We start from the raw sequence: 21,935 nt of genomic DNA, 5'->3' as shown, positions 1-21,935 counted from the left end.
TCTCATCCTGCTAGAACTACATGGCAGGGGGAATCCAGTTTTGTGGATTCCCCTGCAAGTGCTTTAAAATGGAGGAAGGAGCAGATGTAACGCTGGATATTTACGATGTCATGCAAAACACCAAAAATATGGCGTTTGCAAAGGGTAAGACTCCCACTTCTTTAATCGGATGCGGAATGGCTCTAAGTCTGCCTCTAAGGACTTTTCAGCTTCAAAAATTAACTTCTCATTTGATCCAATGACTACATTAGATCAAGGAAAGAGGAAAACCGGGGGGAGGGGGTATAATACCTTTCCAGTGTATGGAAAGCCCTGTTTATAGAATGGATTGAGGTCGATGAATTCGATTGACACTTCCTTGCTGGTGAGATATAATGTTTCGCTTGCCTTGTTTGTTGCTCCTGCACAGAGAGATGAAATGTGAAGAGAGTTACAGCAGAAAAGCCCCAAAGCACCGTACTCTTCCTTTGACAGCCTCGTAAGCTAGTTATCAGGACGAAGCTCAAGAGGCCTAGGAGAACTCCTTGGAGGGGGACTTATCTGGGGATCCTGCAGAAGGCTCATGAAGATCACTCATACCTAGGAGAGGCCACAAGAGCCCATAGAAACACTGCTCCTCCCCTTTTGCAGCACAATGGATACATCTTTTGAACGTAAAGACACATGCCACGTTAAAACACATGCCAACAGGCACCATTGTACCCATTCCCAGGCCAGCCATCATAGGACAGAATATTAGGATCCTAGAGTGGGAAGGGGCCATACAGGCCATCTAGTCCCACCCCCTGCTCAGTGCAGGATCAGCCTCAAGCATCTGTCCAGCTGCTGCTTGTAGTACCAGTGAGTGGGATCTCACCACCTTCTTAGGCAGCCTATTCCACTGTCAAATTACTCGGACTATGGAATTCCCTCCACCCTAATACCATTCTACACATAGTTTAAACTCCATAGTTAAATCCCCTAGTTTTCCTGTTCCATTGCTATCCCATATATATGCAAATCCTGGGGGCAAACAGGGGAGAGAGAGAGCCAGTTTGGTGTAGTGGTTAGGAGTGCGGACTTCTAATCTGGCGAGCCGGGCTCGATTCTGCACTCCCCCCCATGCAACCAGCTGGGTGACCTTGGGCTTGTCACGGCACTGATAAAACTGTTCTGACCGAGCAGTGATATCAGGGCTCTCTCAGCCTCACCCACCCCACTGGGTGTCTGTTGTGGGGAGAGGAATGGGAAGGCGACTGTAAGCCGCTTTGAGCCTCCTTCAGGTAGAGAAAAGTGGCATATAAAAACCAACTCTTCTTCTTCTTCTAGATAATTTGAAGAGCAAGGGGGAAATACATCAGTAAATGCTACTGGGAGTGATGCACTAGGAATTCCCTCAATCTCTATGATGAAGATCACAGAGTTTGGAGGTTCCTAAAATGCTATCTGGATTTGATGTCACATTGTTCAGCTCTCCACCCAAAAGGACACCCATTGTTCAGCTCTCCACACATCATCCATGCCAATCAAAGAATTCCCTCTGGTCTATATGGGCTTCAGATCAGAGAGATTCCGACAGCATCAGCCAGAAATGATGTCACAGTCATGCAAAACTCTCCAGGCACTGACCTCAAATCTACATGGACCTGTTACTGTGTGCCTCCCAAAAAATAACTCCAGAAAGCCTGTTCCTCACCAGGAACCTAGCATGCAAATCCTAATACACCGAGCATGGCTCGCACATATGTACACCCCTGAGCAGAAGTGAAGCTGCTGAGTTCCTTATGGGAAAGAAGTATCAAGAGGGACCAGCTGCTGGCCATTCTGGCAGAGAGCCCTTAGCCGGCTGGGTGGGCGAGAGTGGGCATGGCCTGTGCAAGGCAGGGCCCAATCGGACAGGCCATGCCCACTCTCCACCCACTTAGCCCTTAGCACATTATTATTATAACAGTGAGCCTGCTGTTACAGATATGCATGGCTAATCAAATCTCTAGTAGCCTTAACTACTTTCTTAAGACAATTGCTGGGCACTTGGAAAAGTGCTGTCAGGAATCACGGCCCCCATGGACACTGTGCTAGAGACCCCTGTGTTAGATCTTCTGCATGGATGGAATCCAGTGCCCTGCCAGAAGTGCTGTGCCCCAACAATAAGGAAATATATTCCATGTATTCTGCTTCAGACCTCAAGTTCAGTCCTTGGCAGAACCACAACCACAACAGTTTTGACAACTAGCACAGCAGATTAGTCCTTAGGGCCATGACAGGAACTTCCTTTACTGAAAATAAAAGAAGAAGTTCCTAGGAATCAGAATTCTTTGCTTTTCCTGCACTGTTTTGGCATACAAAGAACATATGAAAACTGTGGTTGTAGAAATATTGAAGTGTTCAACTGGACCCAAGCAGAACTGCTGGGTGTACCTGATGTGCAGATCTGTGGGGAGGCTTTGCACAAACCCAAACATTGAAATACTTCACTGAAGCAACCACCCAAAATTGAAAATGCCCAATGCTTTAAAAAAAGTATCAAGAGGGAAAGAATGAAACTAAGCCAAACTCCCAAAGAAGGAGGAATCTATAGTTCCCTTTTCCCTTTTTGTTTCCTTTGTACCTGTTTCTTCATCAACAAATTCCGCAGCAAGGTTAACGTAGGATATATAACGTGTGTCTGTCATGTTAATGTCAGCCCCGTGGATGGTAAATGAAGCACAGCCGGTCCTGTCTGTCTGTAGTAATATAGGGAATATAGGGAAAAAATGTGAGCTAAGATGTGCTAAGATGTGCCATGGGCGGTGAAGGCTGCTGGAGAAGAAAATGGCTATCATATCATATATTCTAATAGCTAAGTCAGCCAAATCTGAGAATACTTAAATCTGGCAAATGGGGCTCTGCACAGAAAGGACAGATCCCAACCTCTCTACTGCAGAGGAGGAAGGGTCCTACAGGTTACAGCATCTGGGTGAAGTGATTGAACACAGAACAAAGGGTTCTGGTGAATCTGCCCTCCCAATCCAGAGTTAGGAATCCTGCTCTTCCTGGGAGATAAGCTCTTAAACTCTGCCAATCAGGTCCTCTGGCACATATCCCTCATCTCTTTCCCTCTTCACCTCAACCTTTGTTGGACAAGCCAAATGGGCTTCCTCCTTCTAAAATTCAGTTCCAGTTTTCCCTGGAAACAGGAATGTGGAATGTGGGCCATTCCAGGGAGGAACCAGGAAATTATAAAGTACACATGCTCAATTGTACACAGTATAGATCTGGCATATTCCAACAGATGATTGGAGCATTGTATACCAATGGCAGGAGGCAAAGTCAGGGGAAGGCCTTGGCCCCTGGGCCCTGTCATTGGCCCTCCAGAGGAACTGGTTGGCCCCTGTGTGAGACAGGAGGCTGGACTAGACGGACCACTGGTCAGACCCAGCAGAACTCATTCTGTGTTTCATTGCAAAGATTGGTGTTCCAACATCTAGCACGGTAGGTTATGGAGGAAAAGAAATGGAAACAGTACTTCCTGCTTCCATGTAGCTAGTCCATCATTCAGAAAGGAAATGCATGGAGGAGAGGATCCAGGCCGTTCCTACATTTGGACTGTGCATGTTTTTACCATGCTACTAGAGACAGTAAATGACTGAGAAAGGTCAATAGTATGACACAGCAGAGCATTTAAGATTGCTGTGATCCTGTTCCTTGGATCACCTTGATTTACACTGTATAATCCCCTTGAGCCTCAGGGAGCAAGACAGACGGCAAGCGAATGCACTTCTCAGCCCCATCTACATTTCTTTGGCTTCTGACAGAGACAATGGGTGAGGGCAACAGGGACCAGGTCTCTGATCCCTGAAGCAGTGGAAAGGGCAGACAACTCAATCCACCCTACATTTTGCCCAAAGAAACCCCCTTCCCAGTGAGCTCACCTGGCCTGAGTGCTCCTTTTCAATTTCTAGGTTTTCTCCTCTCATCCTCATATAATATGTCGACGTCCTATGCAGAGTGAGGTTTACTCTTCCATGAACAGGTTTCCCATAGGTGTACCTGTGGGCAGAGATATTGGCGGGGAGGGGGGGAGTCAAGTAGGCTTCAGTCTACAGTCATGGTTCCCAACCCTTCTGATATGGTGACCCACAAGTCCAAATGGACTTGGCCTCATGACCCAGCCAAGGCTCGGCCAAGGTTTTTAGCCACCGGCGTAGGCCATCTGGGACCTTGGCGCCCATCCAGTTCGACACGCCATTAAACAGCTCACTAGCTGTTTTTGAGAAAACAACAAAAATCACACTAAGTGTGCAGCTGCCCCCACTATGGAGCCCAAGCGGGTGGCATTCTGACATACCCAGCCCTGGCACATGGAGGTTACATTCCAGTCTATGTCCCCCCCTTCATTACTATGGGGCTTTTTGCACGCCTTCAAAATAGCACAATGGTTGCCAATTGAAAACGCTACTGATTTGCTGTTTTGCACAACGTCGTCGACAATCTGCCACACACCTGAAACCAATCTGCAAAAAGCGCTTCCTTGTAGCGCTTTCAGGGAAATCCCCAAAAGTGGATTCACCCTCCGGAAAGCGATACAGTCCTGCAACCAATCTGCAACACTAGCGAAAAAGACCTGTGCGTTAACATTGTTGCGGTTTCTACAAAGTCCCTCCCCCTGGCTCTCTTCTCTGATCTTCCGGCGAAGCGATCGCCATTTTTTTTTCTCCGAGCGAGCGGGGATAAACGCACCAGCGAGCCTCTTTCAGTTTAGAGGCTTCCCCGGCTTCAGTCCCTCCCCTTCAGTCACTAAGCACAAAGAACAGAGAAGCCCGTTTGCTGATGTATTTTCCCTTTATTTTTTACACATTCAATTAGCCGAAAATCGGGCCTGTGAGAGGGGGGGGGGATTTTTTTTTCACTCGGAGGGAGCGTGGCAACGATCAAACGACAGCTCAAACACACAAGGCAGCTGGATGGGTCTCTCCGTTGCAACGAATTAACACAGATTCGTTGCAAAGGGTCTGTTTTTTTTTTTTAAACCTTTCTTAAAGGGAAAGGGGCTGTTTGGGAGCATGCTAACGGCTGCCCATTGGCTGCTTGACGGCCAGGGGCGGGACGAGCTCGGCAATAGCGCTTCCTTTCTAGTGATTTCTGCCGAGACCGGAAGCCTGTGGGAAACGCTACAAAACGCAACTGTATTCCACTACAAAGGCAGGTATGCATAACGACGAATTCCACTATTTTAAATGGCGATTTTTCATTCAGTGACCAATTTGCTACAAAGATCCCGGTGCGTAAAGCCCCTATGTCTATCCCCCGCCCCCCCCCAAGATACAAAGAAACTCCCCCTGGTAACCATCAGGACATGACTTGATTGCTATGCACATTCAATGAAGAAGAAGAAAGATTTGAACGGACTCCTGGGTCAGATTGTGGTTCCAAAATACAAAGGAGAGCCAAGGGAAGGGCAGGGGGAGCCACTCAGGATGGCTGGCCTGCAACCAACTTTCAGCAGCTCTGTGACCCACTTTGGGCCCGACCCACAAGTTGGGAAACACTGGTCTAGAGCAAGGAGGGTGGCTCAGAAGCCCTGGATAGCTCTTCTGGGGCTGCTTCATGGTTTTGAGGAAGTGGGCTCAGCATTTTGCTCAGCGGAGTTTGGGATTGTCAGGTAGATCCTGCTTGGAAACTGCTGCTGCTGCTGGTGACTCTGAGGTGCAACCCTCATGCCATGTAGTCCTGGTTTCGGCCAGGCCGGGAGGTTGGCAAACCGCTCCCCTGAATGGCCGGACCTGGGATTGCTCTCCAAGTTAATTAGGCTTTGGCTTTTTGCCATATAAGGCCGTGGGATGTCCGCTGATCTCTTGCTAGGGGCTTCGCATGAATTGACCAACTGGGTGCCCACACGCTCCTCAGGAATATTCTACCTCTGTATAAATAAAGCCGCGCCCTGTGGTCGACAGGCCTTTCACCCCAACTGCCTGCTTCATGTGTTCTCTCTGGCTGCAAGCCCACAGGTGGTGACCGCGACGGGATTGAGAGAAAATATGACGTTCTTCAGATCCCGGAGTTCTTCTTTCAGCTGGTGCCACACGGTTATAGTGTGCCTCAGATCCCAAGAGCTCTTTTCATCCAGTGACTGTGAAGCCATTAGATCCCAGGGCCGTTCATCGGGAGGACCCGCTGCTTGCCCAGACGGAGGAAAGTCTGGATTGTGCACATTTCAGGTGAGTATGGGGAATGCTTTAAGTGCAGAACAGGAAAAGCAGGCGAAAGAGTTCGGACAGGCCGTTAAAGGATGCACGACGCAGGTGGTTTCGGTAAAGGACCTCCAGGAGTTAATTAGGGAAATTAATTGTCAGTGTCTCTTGTACCCCACCCCCCCAGGGGTCCACTAAGGCAGATGATTGGGAAAAAATCGGGAAAGAGCTGAAATCAGAGCCTTGTGCTCCAATGTCTAATTTGGTGACCTGGCAGAAAGTCAGCCAGGCCCTGGGCTCCATAGACGGAGATCCAGGCAATTTTCTGTTAAAAGAAATCCATCCTCCTCTTTACCCAGCCGCTCCCTCTGCTCCGTGCCCAGGACAGGATGGGGGCAGGTCGCAAATTGCTGCTGCTATCCAGGAGGCGCGCAGGACAGGCTCTCTCGCCCTTTCTGAGGACTGGGGGGGGGGAGGGGCCAGCGTTCTTCCCTGTAACAAGGAAACAACCGCAGGCTGATGGAACCATCCAGTTGACCTGGGCCCCTATGCCGTTCTCAGTCTTGAGGGAACCGAACAAAGCCGTCAAGGAAAATGGGTTACAGTCAACATATTTTCAAGGAATGATAGAGGGGATCGCTAATGGGTACCGTCTGGTGCCTCGGGATTGGGAAGACATGATGAGAATGCTTTTAAGCCCTGCTCAGTATGTTGTTTGGGATAGTGACTATCGAGCAGCAGCACAGCTGGGAGCCTCGGCTACCGTAACAGCAGAGCAGGTTTATGGCTCGGGGGCGTTTGAGACTCTGGCGAATCAAATGCAGCTGCCAGATCAGCATTTGGCTGCTGCGGCCATTTGTGTCCAGCGTGCTTTAAAGAGAGTGCCGGGGGCAGGGATCCCTTTGAAATCTTTTGCAGCCACTAAGCAGGGAAACAATGAGTCCTATACAGCTTTCACTGATCACCTTAAGAACACGATTTCTAGGCAGTTAGACAACGCAGAAGCTCAAGCAGAGCTGCTGAAAAAGCTAGGATATGAGAATGCTAATACTGAATGCAGAAAGGTGTTACAGCAGGTCATACACAGACCAGATTACACCCTAGCAGACATGCTGCAAGCCTGAGTGGATGTGGGATCCACAACTCATGAAATGGATCTCTTAGCCATGGCAATGCAAAGAGGCCATGCCCAAGGACCAACCCGCCCACGTCCCAGCGGGAATTGTTTTAACTGCCAGAAGCCAGGGCATTTCAAAAGTGCATGCCGTGCTCCAGGAGGCGGCAATGAACGAAGGAAAAATATACCATCACAAAAATGTCCTAAGTGCAACAAAGGTTACCACTGGGCCAATCAGTGTTGCTCCAAAACTGTTTCCACTTTTCAGCTGCCGGGAAACTAGAGGGCGGGCGCTGCTCTGGCAACAGCCCAAAGGAGCTTTTTGTGGTTCCGGCCGTTCGGCAACCCCTGTCCTATGAGGTTGCCTTAGTGACGGTTCAACCCAAAGAACCTACCTCGGGCCACTATCTGGTCTTGCCCACCTTACCCGCACAGAGACAGGGGATTGAGGTCTCCCCCGAACGTGTTTTCTTACAGCCTAATGTTCCCTTAGTGATTCAATGCTGGAGTAGGCAACCTTTGGACCTGCGGGCAGGCCAAAGTGTAGCACAACTTGTGCCATTACCCCCCGCCTCTGGGGGAACATGATTTTGTATCACCTTCTGCAATGCAGGCTGCACTGGTTCACCAGAGCAGTGGTCCCCAACCTGCGGTCCGCGGCCCGGTGCTGGGCCACGAAGGCCAGGGTGCCGGGCCGCGGTTCCCTCTCCCCGCCCCCCCCGCAGTAAAAAACTTCCCTGGCCGCAAGCCTGCGGCCCGGGAAGCTTCTTACTGCGGGAGGGAGGAAGAAGGAATCAGAGCCGCACCGCGCATTGTGCATGTGCGGCCCGGCTGCGCATGCGCGCATGCGCGCTGCACTGCCAAAATCGTACATGGGCGGCACTTTCGCGTATACGCGATTTCAGCCGCGCAGCACGCATGTGCGCATGTACGCATTGCGGCGCGGCCACGCATGCGTGCTGCGCGGGCGTGGCCGTCGCCCTGCCAGTCCCCAGCTGAAAAACGGTTGGGGACCACTGCACCAGAGCATCTGAAAGGGGAAACCCACATGTAAGTACCGAGTCCAAGGAAAGATAATTGAGGGGATCTTGGATACAGGGGCTGACTTGTCTGTAATTAAGCCACAAGACTGGGACCCTTCCTGGCCCCTCGCTACGTCTCCAGCGGTGTGGGGAGTAGGCGGGTCCACCCCATCTCCAACCTGTGGTCGACAGGTGTTTTCTCTGGCTGCAAGCCCACAATGCCAGACATGGAAGAAAAGGCTAGGTAGGCCAGCTGTCCTGGAAGAATCCTCCACATTTCTAACAGTCTTTCCAGCTCACAGAAACATCTCTTCTCCAACACTTCAGGAATGACCTGGGGTGAGAACTTGTCCTAGGCACTTGTCCTATGTGGTTCAGTGAATTCAATGAAGGAGCAAGAACTTGGCAGCAATTTTGTAAAATTCATATGCATTTTTTCTAAACATTTGAATATTATATTTTTGTTTAAAATATTTTTTATTTTGAATTTATCATAGAGGGAGTTTTGGCATAGTGATTTCAGGTCTGTTGTGTCATACCCACACACTGCACAACCCCCTTGTTGGTTTCTTTTTCCTACCTGGAGGTTGGCAATCCTAAATATTCCGCGCACCATGGACTGAGTGCTGCTGGTCTGGAGCAATGGTTTTTCACACTGTGGCCCAAGGAAGCTCCTCGGGAGCTTAACAGCAGCTCCCCATTGAGAAGAGCAAATGTGGTGGGCAAACACAACTGCATTCCCCACTGTGCCCTCATGCTGGCCTGCAATGCTTAGTCACTGTGAGTTCGAGAGACTCTCAGCTCAGGGGGGCTGGCTGCAGGGCACAACCAGGCCAGCCGTCACTCTATCCCATGAAGCTCAAAAGCACAGATGGCTTTAAAAGGGAATTAGGCAGTAACCCCTGGGTAACACAGGATGCTGGATCACTGCTCTGATCTGGCAGGGGTCATCTTATGTTCTTATTCTGAAAGCCCAAAGGGTATAAACTTAGGAACTTTTCCCCACAATTAGAAAAATGCAAGTCAAAGCATGTAATTCTCTAGCAGGGATTAAAGAGCTCTGTGGGGGTTCTGCTTTCCACAAAGACTTACTTTCCACACACTTTGACCACAAATTCTTCATCCGTGAAGAGGACAAACGGGGGTAGATCAAACAGTACTTCAAATTTTGGTAGTTCTGCAACAAATTGGGAAGAGCCATGGTGAAATGCAATAGAGAAATACAACTGTTGGCATAGTGCCAAATCCTCAGTGCCTGGTCTGGGCATTTTGGGATAATTTGCCTAGTGTGCAGCACCCAAACAGGGTGGCCACTAGACTGGAAAACCTTTTAACAATTTTATTCAACTGCAGCAGAACAAAATGACACCGGGGGGTTGTCCCCAAAAAGCCTGTGTGTCGAACGAAGGATTACATGAGACTTTATAATATTCCATTGAAGGCAGGGAAAGATGATGCTTCTCAGGTCAAACCAATAACCTGGGGTCTCTACCCCCTTGCACATCCCACAGGACCACCCATTGCCATTATGCCAAGTCACCGGAAAAAGGTTACAAGAGGCAATTTCCCCTTCTTTGGTAACATAAACAATGGCATGATATTGTCTCTGGCCTTGAGAACAGAACATACCAGCCTTGGTAACATTCCAAAATACGATGAAGAGCAGGAATAAGCTTTCTGGGCCTTCTTTACAAAACAGTTTGGTACACTAAGCTTTTCTTTACAGAACAATAATTTTTAAAAATACTATTTCACGCTCCTATACATCACCAGCAACAAAATCTCTAAAGCAGCGGTTCTCAACCTTTCCACTGCTGCAACCCGCACTGCTGCCCCAAAGGGGTCCTAGGGTTGCACACTCCAGTGCACTGGCAATCATGAAAGGCCGAGGCAGCCAACGGCGCAGAGGGGAGGGCCAGCACTGCCGTGCCCACCGGTACCACACCCAGGCGCAGTGTGCCTGCGTGTGGGTGCTGGCTGGCAAGCTGCTAGCACTGGCGCCCCTCCTCTGTGCTGCGGCGCAGACCGCCTCAGCCTTCCATGACTGCCAGCATGCACGCAAACCTAGGACCCCCTTTGGGTTGCCACGGCCACCGATGCAGAATCAAGTAAACCAGTGGTTCTCAACCTTCCCCTTTGGGTCGCCGAGGCCGCCGGCACTGGAAGCCTCGGCGACCCCCCTGAAAGGGTTGATCACCCCCCCTGGGGGTCGCGACCCCCAGGTTGAGAACTCCTTCCCAGCAGGCCTGAAGGGAGGAAGGGGGTGCAGAATCCTGCGCAAGAACAGCAGTTGGCCCGGGGGGGGGGAGATTCCACCAATAGGAGTCTTTGGAACCTTCATTATGCTGTCAGAAGTATCAATCACACTTTATGTATCAGACTAGCAGGAAAGCCTGTTGTATTTCTGAATACAATGGGCTCTAGGCCACCCACCCCCTGGCCTTGCGCAGGCCAGACACAGACAGGAGAGGCCTTGGCGGGCCTTTCTGGCAGATCGCGCCCCTATCCACCCCCCCAAAAGGCCTGCAGGGGCTTCCGTGGGCCTTTTCAAGGCAGGGGGGAGGCACTGGGGGGAGTCCATTTCCACACACACCGCCTGCATCTGAGTGGCCAGGGACTTCAACAAAGTGGCAGAACTGTGACGAGATGGTTAGGGCTGGGAGTTCTAATTTGATTGGGCAGTGCCTGGGTGGATGGCCAATCAGGGGCATACAGCCTCCAATGAGTGACCTGAGTGGCCCATATCCCAGGAGCCCTTATTTGTATACTCATGGTTACAGATTATACCAAAAGTAGTAAATGGAATGAAAAACTTGGATCCTCTCTTCCTTTCATTTGCTGTGTGACCCCCCCCCCATAACACTCACCATACTCCTCCACTTCAAATAAGGCCTTGCCTCTGGGGGGGATGCCATCTCCCACTTTGATGCTATACACTCCCATGGCCGCTTCGGAGGCCAGGGGGAAGGAGAAATCCGCAATGCCTTGTTGGGTCTCCACATCCAGCCACTGGCCGATTCGGTTCTCATTGGGATCCTGTCATAGGGGTAAGATGAAAAGAACTGTGAAGTTCACAGTCAGGTTGTAAAAGTGTTGATGTGTGTGTGTGTTTGTGATAGAAATTGTTTACAAGGACAAAACAAAAGAGCTGCATCAGTCACTGAGAGATAAAAAAAGATGGCCAAGGCCAATGCTGCACAGAATGCTGTCCCTTATTCATGGGGCTGCCACAGAAAAGGCCCTCGGTCATGTGCCCACCAAAAAAACATCTTTGATTTATGAGATAATCCAAAGGGTATTTCCCTGCAGTCTTAATTTCCAGGCAGGAACATATGGGAGGAGACAGTCCTTCAGATATGCTGGTTCCAAGCCATTTAGGGCTTTAATGGAGAAAGCCAATATCTAAAATGGGGCTCAGGTGTGGTAGGGGGCAATAGTTTTTGTTGTTGTTGTTGTTGTTAAGGGGCAGTTGAACCCTAGAAGCCTAGAGTTGGAAGGAGCCACACAGGTCCTCTAGTCCACTGGTCCCCAACCCGCGGCCCGCGGCCTGGTGCCGGGCTGCGAAGGCCTTGGCGCCGGGCCGCGGCTCCCTCTCCCCACCCCACCCCCGCAGTAAAAAATTTCCCAGGCAGCAAGCTTGCGGCCCGGCAGCCTTCTTACTGCAGGAGGGCGGGGAGAGGGAATCAGGGCCGCGCCCGCGCATTACGCATGCACGTCTGAAATCACGCATGCACGGCACTTTCGTGCATGCGTCAGGCCGCTGCCCGAGGGACTGCTGCTGCGTCAGGCCGCCGCTCGAGGGAGCCCCCGGCAATCGCGCGGAGCGCGGCTGCCGGGGGCTCCCTGCCCAGCGGCCTGACACGGTGAGAGGCGCAAAGCGCCTCTCACTGCATTAGGCCGCCGCCGCCAAAACCCCAGGACTCCAGCAAGGAATGCAGCCGCTCGCTAGCCGCTCGCCGCCACCGACCCGGACTCCAGGAAGGACTGCAGGTAGTCCCCCCCGCCCATACCCACTCTCACTCCTGGGGCCTGCTAGCGCCCATTGCATTTCGGACTGCAATGGGCTTGATTACTAGTAATACATAAAACAGCAATCCAAACCCTGTCCAATCCACTCATGGAAGCCAGCTTGGTGTAGTGGTTCAGATAAGGTAACCAGATTTTAACATTGGTAAAACGGGACACCATTGACCGGGTTGGTTCTTGATTAAAAATTTGGTCTAAATGGAGCAACAAAAAGTTGCTGCACTCCCTCACATGCAGCCACCTGAGTGACCTTGGGCTCTCCACAGCACTGATAGAGCTGTCCGGACCAAGCAGGAATATCAGGGCTCTGTCCGGACCAAGCAGGAATATCAGTGGCACAGGAGTGGACAGACCCTGGGCATGGGTGGCAGTGGGAATTGCAAACTGGCTCTTAGGACTGGCAGTTTTGCATTTTTATTGTAATGGATTATTCGGGAAACCCCAAGGCAGGCAGAGAAGCACTGCGAAGCTTCCCTAATAGGGCTGGAAGAAGAAAAGCTCTTTTTTTATACCCTGCCTTCCACTGCCCAAAGGAGTTCAAAAGTGGCTTACAAACACCTTTCCCTTCTTCTCCCTGCAATGGACACTCAGTGAGGTAGCTGGAGGTGACAGAGCTTTGAGAGAATTGCTCTGCAAGAACAGTTTTAAGAGAACTATCACTAGCCCAAAGTTACCCAGCTGGCTGCATGTGGAGGACTGGAGAATCAAACTTGGCTCTTCAGATCACAGTCCACTGCTCTTTAACCACTGCACCACAATGGTCCCCATGAGTATAAGGTTATGAAGAGAAATGAAACCAGCATTCCTTTTCATTTTTCGTGTTTTTCCATCTTAAGAAGCAACCTAGCTCCTTATGTCCCACATGCTCAACTTCACAACAATTAATTTCACATTGCACAGTTTTTATTTTGACTGTGCACAAAATGTGTCCAGCTGAACATTAGAACAAAACAGCAAAGGAGAGACACACCCTTATATACAGAGTGACTCCTAGTTACTTACCGTCAGCTGTATTAAAGGGATCTGCAAAAGAGAGGCAAGACCAGAGCCATAAGAAACAGAACTCAAGCTCATTCCCCCAACATTGTGCAAAATAGAGATGCCAGGCCCAAAGGAGGGACCTGAGGATCCCCCAGAATTACAGTTCCCCTCTAGAAAATGGCTGCTTTGGAGGGGAGACTCCACTAAGCTCTCTCTCAGCCCAAATCCTGCCTCCTCTCAGTTCCACCCACAAAGTCTCCAGGACCATTTCTGCACAGAGGGGTAAAATGCGAGTGGCTTCCTGCGAGTGCAAATGCAGGATCTCACGTTTGCAGCCCTCCTCATGGGGAGACCCCTCCCGTGTTTTCTGTCTGCCCCATTGCAGCTTTTTGCCTCCTGACGAGGCTACAAGGGAAAACAAGCCAAACTTCTCCCTCCATGTCAATCTCTGCAAACCACCAATCACAACACAGCAGTTCTCTCGTGGACTGAAACTTTCTCCCCCCCCCTCCCAGCCCTGAAATTATTTTTTTTAAAGCACTTCCACATTGATTTGTGGTAATGCCACAACAGATGCATTTTTAATAGAAATAAACACTGCCCTGTTGCTATGGTAAAACGCCAGAACAATATAGCATTCCCCTCCCCCCTTTTGGAATTCTTGTTATTTGGCACTTTATTTCTGTCTGGGTGGATTTCTGAGATACTGAACATTGTCCCTGGAGTCCAAAAGGACATTTTGTGCTAATGGTTGCCTGTAAACCAGAGCACTAAGACCCCTGTATAATTGGGAGGAGGCTGCCAGATCACCCCCCCCTTTCCCAGCTCATTTCCCACCTCCAAGAAAATGCAAATGGAGCTGTTTTTGCCTGCCCACGTTGTTAGAAGCCTGGACAGGTAACTGAAGCCAAAAAACACACTTTGTGTAAATGGTTGGCTTTAAAACAAGGAGCTCAGACCTCTGTATGATCAGGAGAAGGCAGCCTGATTAGCCGCCCTCCTCCTCTTTCCCAGCTCATTCCCCACCTCCAGAAAACAGAAAAGGGGTTGTGTTTTGCCTGCCTGATCCTAGAAAGACTGTGGACACTTTAAAGATTTTATTTCACCCTTGAAAATGTAGGTTTGTGGTTGTGCTGCAACATGGACCGCGCTATTTAAAAAATATTACGCAGTGGGCTCTGTGGCATTATGCCCCGTCAATGCCCCGCCCTCACCCAGCCCCACCCTCCTCAGGCTCCACCCCTAACATCACAAAGTATTTCCCAGCCTGCGGCTGGCCACTCTAGCTCCTAGGGCCGAAGCCAACCTCCAGGTGGGGACTGCATATCTCCCAGAATGACAACTGATCTCCAGATGGCAGAGATCGGATCCTCTGGAGAAAAAGGATGCTGCGGAGGGTGGACTCCGTGGCCTTGCACCCCACTGAGGCCCTTGCCCTCTCCGGCCTCCATCCCCAAACCTCCAGCAGTTTCCCAACCTGGATCTGGCAGCCCTACTCCCCACCCCGCCCAGGGCCAGCGGGGGGACACCTGGTCACCCTAAGGGAGGGGCTACTCACCTGAGCCCAGGCAAACGATGGGACTTGTTTTGATATAGCAGTTAGGTCTGGGTGTCATAAGGACCAAGCCCTGTTGGGGGGCCCTAGCTCTGGTGAGGAGATCACCCTGCTAACATTTCCGAACGGCCAACCTACGAAGAAGCAACACTCACCGTTTCCTGCAGGGCCTTGAACTCATCATCGAGCTTCACAATTCGAAACCGGACTGGAAAAAACAGAGATTAAAAATATTTATTTATTGTTTGTACTTGACATCTCCACCACAAAGACTCACACGATGAAAATCCTCGCTCTGCTAAATTATGGTTGTCACCCTCCAGCCCCTACTCGACGCCTGCTCACAGGCAGCAAGAACAAAGGGGTTCTTTTGGGACTAATGGGTGGACAGTCATGGAACTTTATATATGACAATGGCGGCCAGACTCTTATTTGCTCAAAAAGGCAAGGATACAACCTTACCCACTATAGAGGAATGGTTGGTGAAGGTGATGGGATTTGCAGAGAAGCCTCTGTTTGGTTGCCCACAAACTCATGCAGGGGTGCTCCCCAGATGTCCATGGACCACAATTCCCATGAGCCCCTGCTAATTGGCCATGCTGCCAGGGGCTCATGGGAACTGTAGTCCATAAACATCTAGCAATATGCGGATGACACCCGGCTCTTCTTCTTGATGGATGACCGCCCTGACTCTCCCCCAGAACCCTTAGCCAGATGCCTGGAAGCAGGGACAAAATGGATCAAGCAGAGTCGCCTGAAGCTCAACCCTGCAAAGACGGAGGTCCTGTGGTTGGGTAGGAAGGGACCATGGGAGGAAGCGCGCCTGCCCACCCTAGATGGCGTACAGCTCTCACCAACACACTCCCGCAGGAACCTGGGCGTGATTCTGGATCCCTCCCTCACAATGGAAGCCCAGGTCACAAAGGTAGTGCAGATAGCATTCTACCACCTCTGCAAAGGTCTCCTGGACCCAGAGCACCTAGCCACAATGATCCACGTGACGGTCACCTCTAGGCTGGACTTCTGCAACTCGCTCTATGCAGGCTTATCCTTGCTCAGGAAACTACAACTTGTGCAGAATGCTGCAGCCAGGATCCTCACCAAAACATCATGAAGATCCCACATCTGGCTGGGACTCTAACAACTTGGCTGGCTCCCAGTTGAATTCTGGATTAAGCTTAAGGTTTTGGTAACCACCTTTAAGGCTATACGCGGTTTGGGCCCGGTGTACTTGCGAGACCGCTTCCATGCCTATACCCCCCCAAAAGCCTTGCGCTCTGCCACCTCCAACTGGCTGTGGATCCCTGGCTCTGAAGAAGCACGTCAGACCTCAACAAGGGCCAGAGCCTTCTCGGTCCTGGCCTCCACCTGGTGGAACGAGCTCCCTGAAGAGATCAGGGCCCTGCCCAAACTTCCACAATTCCGCAGGGCCTGCAAAAGGGAGCTCTTCCACCAGGCATTCACTGGAGGCCGACCGACTCAGAACATCTGCTGGGCCCCCCCTCAGACGCCCTTCCATGACTGAACAATTTGATTTCCCCAGTGTTGTTGTTATTTATGTTGTGTTATGAATTGTTACTTGGTTGTTGTAATGCTGTATTGAAATTTGTATAATGGTGTAGATTATTATAATGTTCCATGTAAAGTTACATAATGTTCCATGTGAACCGCCCAGAGCTGTAAAGAATGGGCGGTATAAAAATCCAAATAAATAAATAAATCTGGGGAGTACAGCTTGGCCATCCCTGCCTTGTAGACTTTTTGCATGTAATGGGGGAAAAATTAACACATTATTTGATGATTAAGTGAATACAGTTATTTGAAAACAAAAGAGAGAGGGTTTTTTACGCTTGTAATCTTAGAGTAAGGGATACGCTCATGATTTTAAAAGTATTTGCTGTAGAGAAATTTGAGCCTTTTTCTTAATTTTATTTTTCTTTCTTTAACGTTTTTCCTCATTTAGTTTTTGTTAGTTTTTATCTTTGCCTTAAAAAAAACTTTTATTAAACATGTATGCAAAAAAAACAAAAAAGAATCCACAGCGATGTGATTCAAGACAGCCGCTTAACAGCCAAACTTGCAGATTGGTGCTTAAAGCCAATCAAAAGCAGCAGAAAGAATGACAAAGGTGAGGAAGGGCATGGAGACCAACTAGCCAGCAATTCACTAAAGCTGGTGTGGATCTCAAAAGACACCAATCTTTAACCGCTCCTGCGGAGCGGATTAAATAAAAGGGTAAGGCCATCCAGGGAGGAGTTAGGGCGGGCCCTGTCCGGGATAAAAACTCGGAGGGCCCAATCAGAAGCCGCGAAGTGGCTCCTGATTGGGCCCTCCGAGTGTCCATCCAGGGCCAAGCAGCCAATGGGGAGCTGTGCGAAGCACGGCTCCCCATTGGCTGCTTGGCCCGGCCTCGCCTGGCCCAACTGAACAGGCAGCCCGCATGGTAAGTCCTCGACCGTGGCCTCTCCTCCACCTAGGCAAAGGAGCAGGGACGCCGCATCGAAGACGTGGCGTCCCTGCTCCTTTCCCACCCCGCTTTATTTATTTATTTTATTATTTATTTATTATATTTATATACCGCCCTTCCTGGGGGCTCAGGGCGGTTTACATGATAACATAAGAACAATACATGGAACAGTTTATAAAACATTTGAATAACCGTGCAATAATAACTAATAATTGTAAATTGTAAATAAATTGTAAATAATTGTATAACCCAGTGGTCCCCAACCCGTGGGCCGTGGCCCGGCGCTGGGCTGCGAAGGCCTCGGCACCGGGCCGCGGCTCCTTCTTCCCTCCTCCCCCGAAGCGAGAAGCTCACAAGGCCGCGAGCAAATCGGCCGCCAAAGCGGCCGATTAGCTTGCGGCCCGGCAAGCTTCTCGCTTTGGGAGGGGAGCGGCCTGGCAAGCTTCTCGCCCGGAGGGGCCAGGAGGGGAAGCCGTGGCTGCCGGCATGGCGGCGGCGCAAACGTGCCTGCTCGAGGCTTCGTCACAAGTCTTCTTCCAAACTCGCTCTAGCCGTGTCAGTTCCTGTTTCTTGTTGCGAAGCTCCTCGGTGTACCAGGGGGCCCACTTGAGATGGGGCCAGAGAGGGCGTCAGGGAACTATCTCATCAATGGCAGTCAGCAGTTTGTCATGCCAGTCGTTGACCAGGCCATTGAGAGAAGTACCGGGAGGCATTGGTTCCCGCAGAGTGTTCAGGAATCCAATTGAATCCATAAGTCTCCGTGGGAGAGCTAAAATTGAGGAGGGGTGGTAGCCTTAGCCGAGCCTTCAGGGCATAGTGGTCTGACCATGACATGGCAGTTGCCGTGACCAGATCCACATTCAGACCTACACCAAAAATAAGATCCAGGGTGTGGCGTGCTTGATGGGTGGGGCCAACAACAAATTGCGAGAGCCCTAGTGTCGCCATGGTTGACACCAGGTCCTGCCCAATTCTAGAGGACGGTAGCTCAGCATGGAAGTTAAAAGTCCCCCAGAATTAATAGACTAGAGAACTGTAGTGTCCAGGCCGCCACCGCCTCTAGGGCAGGCAGGGCATCTGGCGGTGCATTGGGCGTGCGGTATACTAGCCAGATGGCCACGGTCTCGAATGATCCCCATCCGAGGCCAACACATTCAATGCCTGGTATTGATGGTGCAGGAAGGGCCCTGAAGGAGAAAGCCTCTCGGATCAGGATTGCCACCCCTCCTCCCCGCCCCACTGTCCGAGCCTGGTGGAGGACAGAGAACCCAGCAGGGGCTATGTCTTTGAGGGCAACTGTTTCACCCTCCCTGGTCCAGGTTTCTGTCATGCACGCCAGGTCCGCTCTTTGTTCTGCAAAGTAGTTTTGCAGGGTAGAGGTTTTGTTGTTTATTGACCTGGCATTGCACAGCACCAGTGTCAGAGGCGGGTTGTTTACCTTTGCCTCCACCCTAGTGTCATGAGGGATGAGGCGGAGTCTGGAGGGGGCCCGAGTATGGGTGGTTTTTGGGCCCTTTGGTTTGATGTATCTCCGCCATCCGCTGTCTCTGCCTTTCCCCCTTATTATTGGGATCCCTGACCCCATTGGGGCCTCTGCTTTTTCTTCATCCTCAGTATTTTTAAACTTTCTGAGCTCCATGGACACTGTTGGCTTTTGTTCTAGCTAGGGTTGTTGTTGAACTGTTGTTCTGTGCTTCCCTTGCCGTTGGGGGGGCGCCCTTGTCAGATAGAAGGCTTCCAAAGCCTTCTGGGTGGGGGGATAACGCTGCCCTTCTCTTGGCCCCGGGAGCAGGCTCGCCGCGGCGAGCCAGCTCCCGGGGCCGCGAGAAGCCTTCGGGAGCCTGCCAGGTGGGGGGTGGGGCCACCCTCCTTCTCTAGGCCCCGGGAGCAGGCTCGCTGCAGCAAACCTGCTCCCAGGGCCAAGAGACAGCTCTGCCAACCTCCCAGGTGACTGGGTGACCGCCGGACTTCTCCCTGCCCTGGGAGCAGCCCGCACCTGCTAGGACGCCCCAGGTCCTGCCAAGTGCCCATTTTAGTCCTCTATAAAATGGGCTTTAATTCTAGTCAATACATAAGTGGGTACTTGGGATGCCTCAGGTAAATTGATCTCACAGAGATCTCCAGACTTGCAGAGATCAATTTGACTGGGAGATATGGCTGCTTTGGAGGGCAGACTCTATGGCAAGGGGTGGCCAAGCTGTGGCTCTCCAAATGCCCATGGACTACAGTTCCCATGAGCCCCTGCCAGTCCATGGATATCTGGAGAGTCACAGTTTGCCCACCCTGCTCTATGGTCTTCTGCCCTCCTAGAGTCTCCTCCCTCCCTTAAGCCCACTCTTCCCAGTAACCATGTGCAGAATCTTCAGTTATTTCTCATCTCAGGAGTGGGCAATTCAGGAGGGTAGACCAGGAATGGGGCTTTAAACAGACACAGCAGCGAGACCTTTCCACTGGCAGCGATGGCGTTTTAGCAGGATGGCTCTCCCTTTGGGCTCTAGCACCTAGATTATAGGAATGTTTGGTCTCCCTTTGAAACCCGAGTCATCACTTTCCCATGGGAGGGAGGAGGATGAGCCTGTGTTTTATATATGTGACCCCTTACTTGTAACCCTAGTTCTGCCTATGCTCCCTGCTGGATGTCTTTGCTTGAGAATAAAGAAACTTTCCAAAATAGAAGTTTTCTTGCCTACAGCTCTAGAACTCTGACACTGCCCTTCTCTTCTTCTTTTTTTAAAGGGAACAGTATCCTGTATTTCTCTTCTGCCGAAACCAGCTTACAACGTCCACCCCCCTCCCTCCATTTCCTCCTCATATTCAAACCCCCACTCAAAAAAAAAAGTGTGGCAGAGAGCACAAAACTAGCCAAGAACACCCAGAATTGTTGGTTTTTATACCCTGCTTTTTACTCCCAAAGGAGTCTCAAAGTGATTTACAAGCACCTTCCCTCCCCCAATAAGCACTCTGTGAGGTCAGTGGGGCTGAGAGAGCTCTAATGGGACTGGGACTAGCCCAAGCCACCCAGCTGGCTGCATGTGGAGGAGGATCAGGGAATCAAACCTGCCTCTCCAGATTAGAGCCCACCCTTAACCACTACACCCAGGTGGCTCCAGAGAGCCTCTTGAGGTTGCCAACTCCAGTGGGAGATTCCTGGAGATTTGGGAGCGGAGCCTAGGAAGGGATCTCACCAGGGTATAATTCAATCCAGCCCACCCTCAGAAATAGCCATTTCCTCCAGGGGAACCCATAGATGATGTCCAAGAGAGATTCAGGCCCCATCTGAAGGTTGGCAACCCACAACCCCCGTGAAGTAATTTAGGCTGAGGGGATATGACTGGCAAACTTCCAGATCCTAGTCTGACTCTCTAGACCAGGGGTGTCCAAACTGTGGCTCCCCAGACACCCATAGGCATGCCAACTGGCCATGCTGGTTAGGGTCCAGGGGAATTGCAGTTCATGAACACCTGGCAAGCCACAGTTGGATCACCCCTGCTCTAGACATTACAATACCTGGTCTGTTTGGAACCCGCGTTTCCCTCGTATTGCAATTCTTGCTTGAGTCCTTGCAGCCTTCATTGTTGACGAGGAGGAGGGTCCTTTGGTCTCCTGCAAGCAGCCCCACTTGGGTCGATCCTAGAGCCACTCTGCTTTCCCCAGCTTAATTCTTCCTCCCTGTTAGCCCTGCCACGATGGTGCAGAGGACCCTACAGAGCCCAAGGGTCAGGCCTACCTGTCTCTCCAGGCTTGTAAAAGGGCTTATCCGACAGGATTATGTCGCGGATGAAAACGGCCTTGACCAGCACCTTCTTCCGGCCCTCGAAGCTCACGCTGTCACCCCTGCGGACGAGGACGTGTACGTGGGCCACCTCTTCCTCCTCCACAATACAAAGGAGAAAAGCACTTTCAAAGCAGGAGGCCAGAGAACAGGCAGCCCTTTGGAAAGTGGGGCAGGCATTCTCTGCTGCTAAACTGGAATCGTTTGGGGAATCCCTCCCAAACTGGCCAGGAACAGGCATGCAAGACCCTCACCCAACCCGCTGGCACCATCTTCCTCTAGCCACTCCCTCCCAAGTCCATTGCTCATCCCCTTCCCAGCCTGTCTTCCTTGGTCCCCTTTTCCTTTCCCATCTAAGCCATTTTGATCTTTGCGCATCTGTCAGTTCTTCTCTGATCTCCCCCTCCCTTCCATCCTAAGCCAATTTGTAAACCTCTCCACCTTCCTCTATCATGTACATTCTTATCCTAGGGCCCAAAATACATTTGGCAGGAGTTGAGAAGTGGCTGGCGGATGTGAGACTTACGTCTTTGGTATTTCCTGTGGGAGTGAAGGCTGGGACCTGAGAGAGAGAGAGAGAGAGGGAAAGAGAGGGAGGGAGGGAGGGAGGGAGGGAGGGAGGGAGGGAGAGAAGTGCGAAGAAAAGGCAGAGAGCTGCATTAGCACTAGTCTTCCATTTTGTTAGAAGATGCTTCCATGGGTGGTGAGTTATGGAAATCCACCCTTCTCTCAAACCAGCTTTTGGTACATGGCTGCCAGGTTCCCCCTGGCCACTGGCAGACGTGTGAGGCAGAGTTGCCAGATCTAGGTATGGAAACTCGTGGAGGTGGGGGTGGAGCCTGGGGA

The 21,935-nt window shown here is 51.0% G+C and overlaps 1 protein-coding gene across 2 annotated transcripts in view; it reads right to left on the bottom strand.

Annotated features, from left to right (window-relative positions):
* LOC143841630 (alpha-2-macroglobulin-like protein 1) overlaps positions 1-21,935 on the bottom strand; it is an 85,494-nt gene that overhangs the window by 51,720 nt on the left and 11,839 nt on the right. For both annotated transcript variants that reach the window (XM_077346214.1, XM_077346215.1), the window contains exons 3-11: positions 21,616-21,651; positions 21,045-21,189; positions 15,006-15,058; positions 13,317-13,337; positions 11,156-11,324; positions 9,381-9,465; positions 3,891-4,008; positions 2,588-2,702; positions 292-401 (exon numbers count right to left, since the gene is read on the bottom strand). In XM_077346214.1, the coding sequence (XP_077202329.1) occupies positions 292-401; positions 2,588-2,702; positions 3,891-4,008; positions 9,381-9,465; positions 11,156-11,324; positions 13,317-13,337; positions 15,006-15,058; positions 21,045-21,189; positions 21,616-21,651 (852 nt within the window). The remainder of the gene's footprint in view (positions 1-291; positions 402-2,587; positions 2,703-3,890; positions 4,009-9,380; positions 9,466-11,155; positions 11,325-13,316; positions 13,338-15,005; positions 15,059-21,044; positions 21,190-21,615; positions 21,652-21,935) is intronic.

This window comes from Paroedura picta, chromosome 7 (genome assembly GCF_049243985.1).
Source record: "Paroedura picta isolate Pp20150507F chromosome 7, Ppicta_v3.0, whole genome shotgun sequence".
In the NCBI taxonomy this organism is placed as follows: Eukaryota; Metazoa; Chordata; class Lepidosauria; order Squamata; family Gekkonidae; genus Paroedura; species Paroedura picta.
This window is presented reverse-complemented; position numbering and strand designations above follow the sequence as displayed.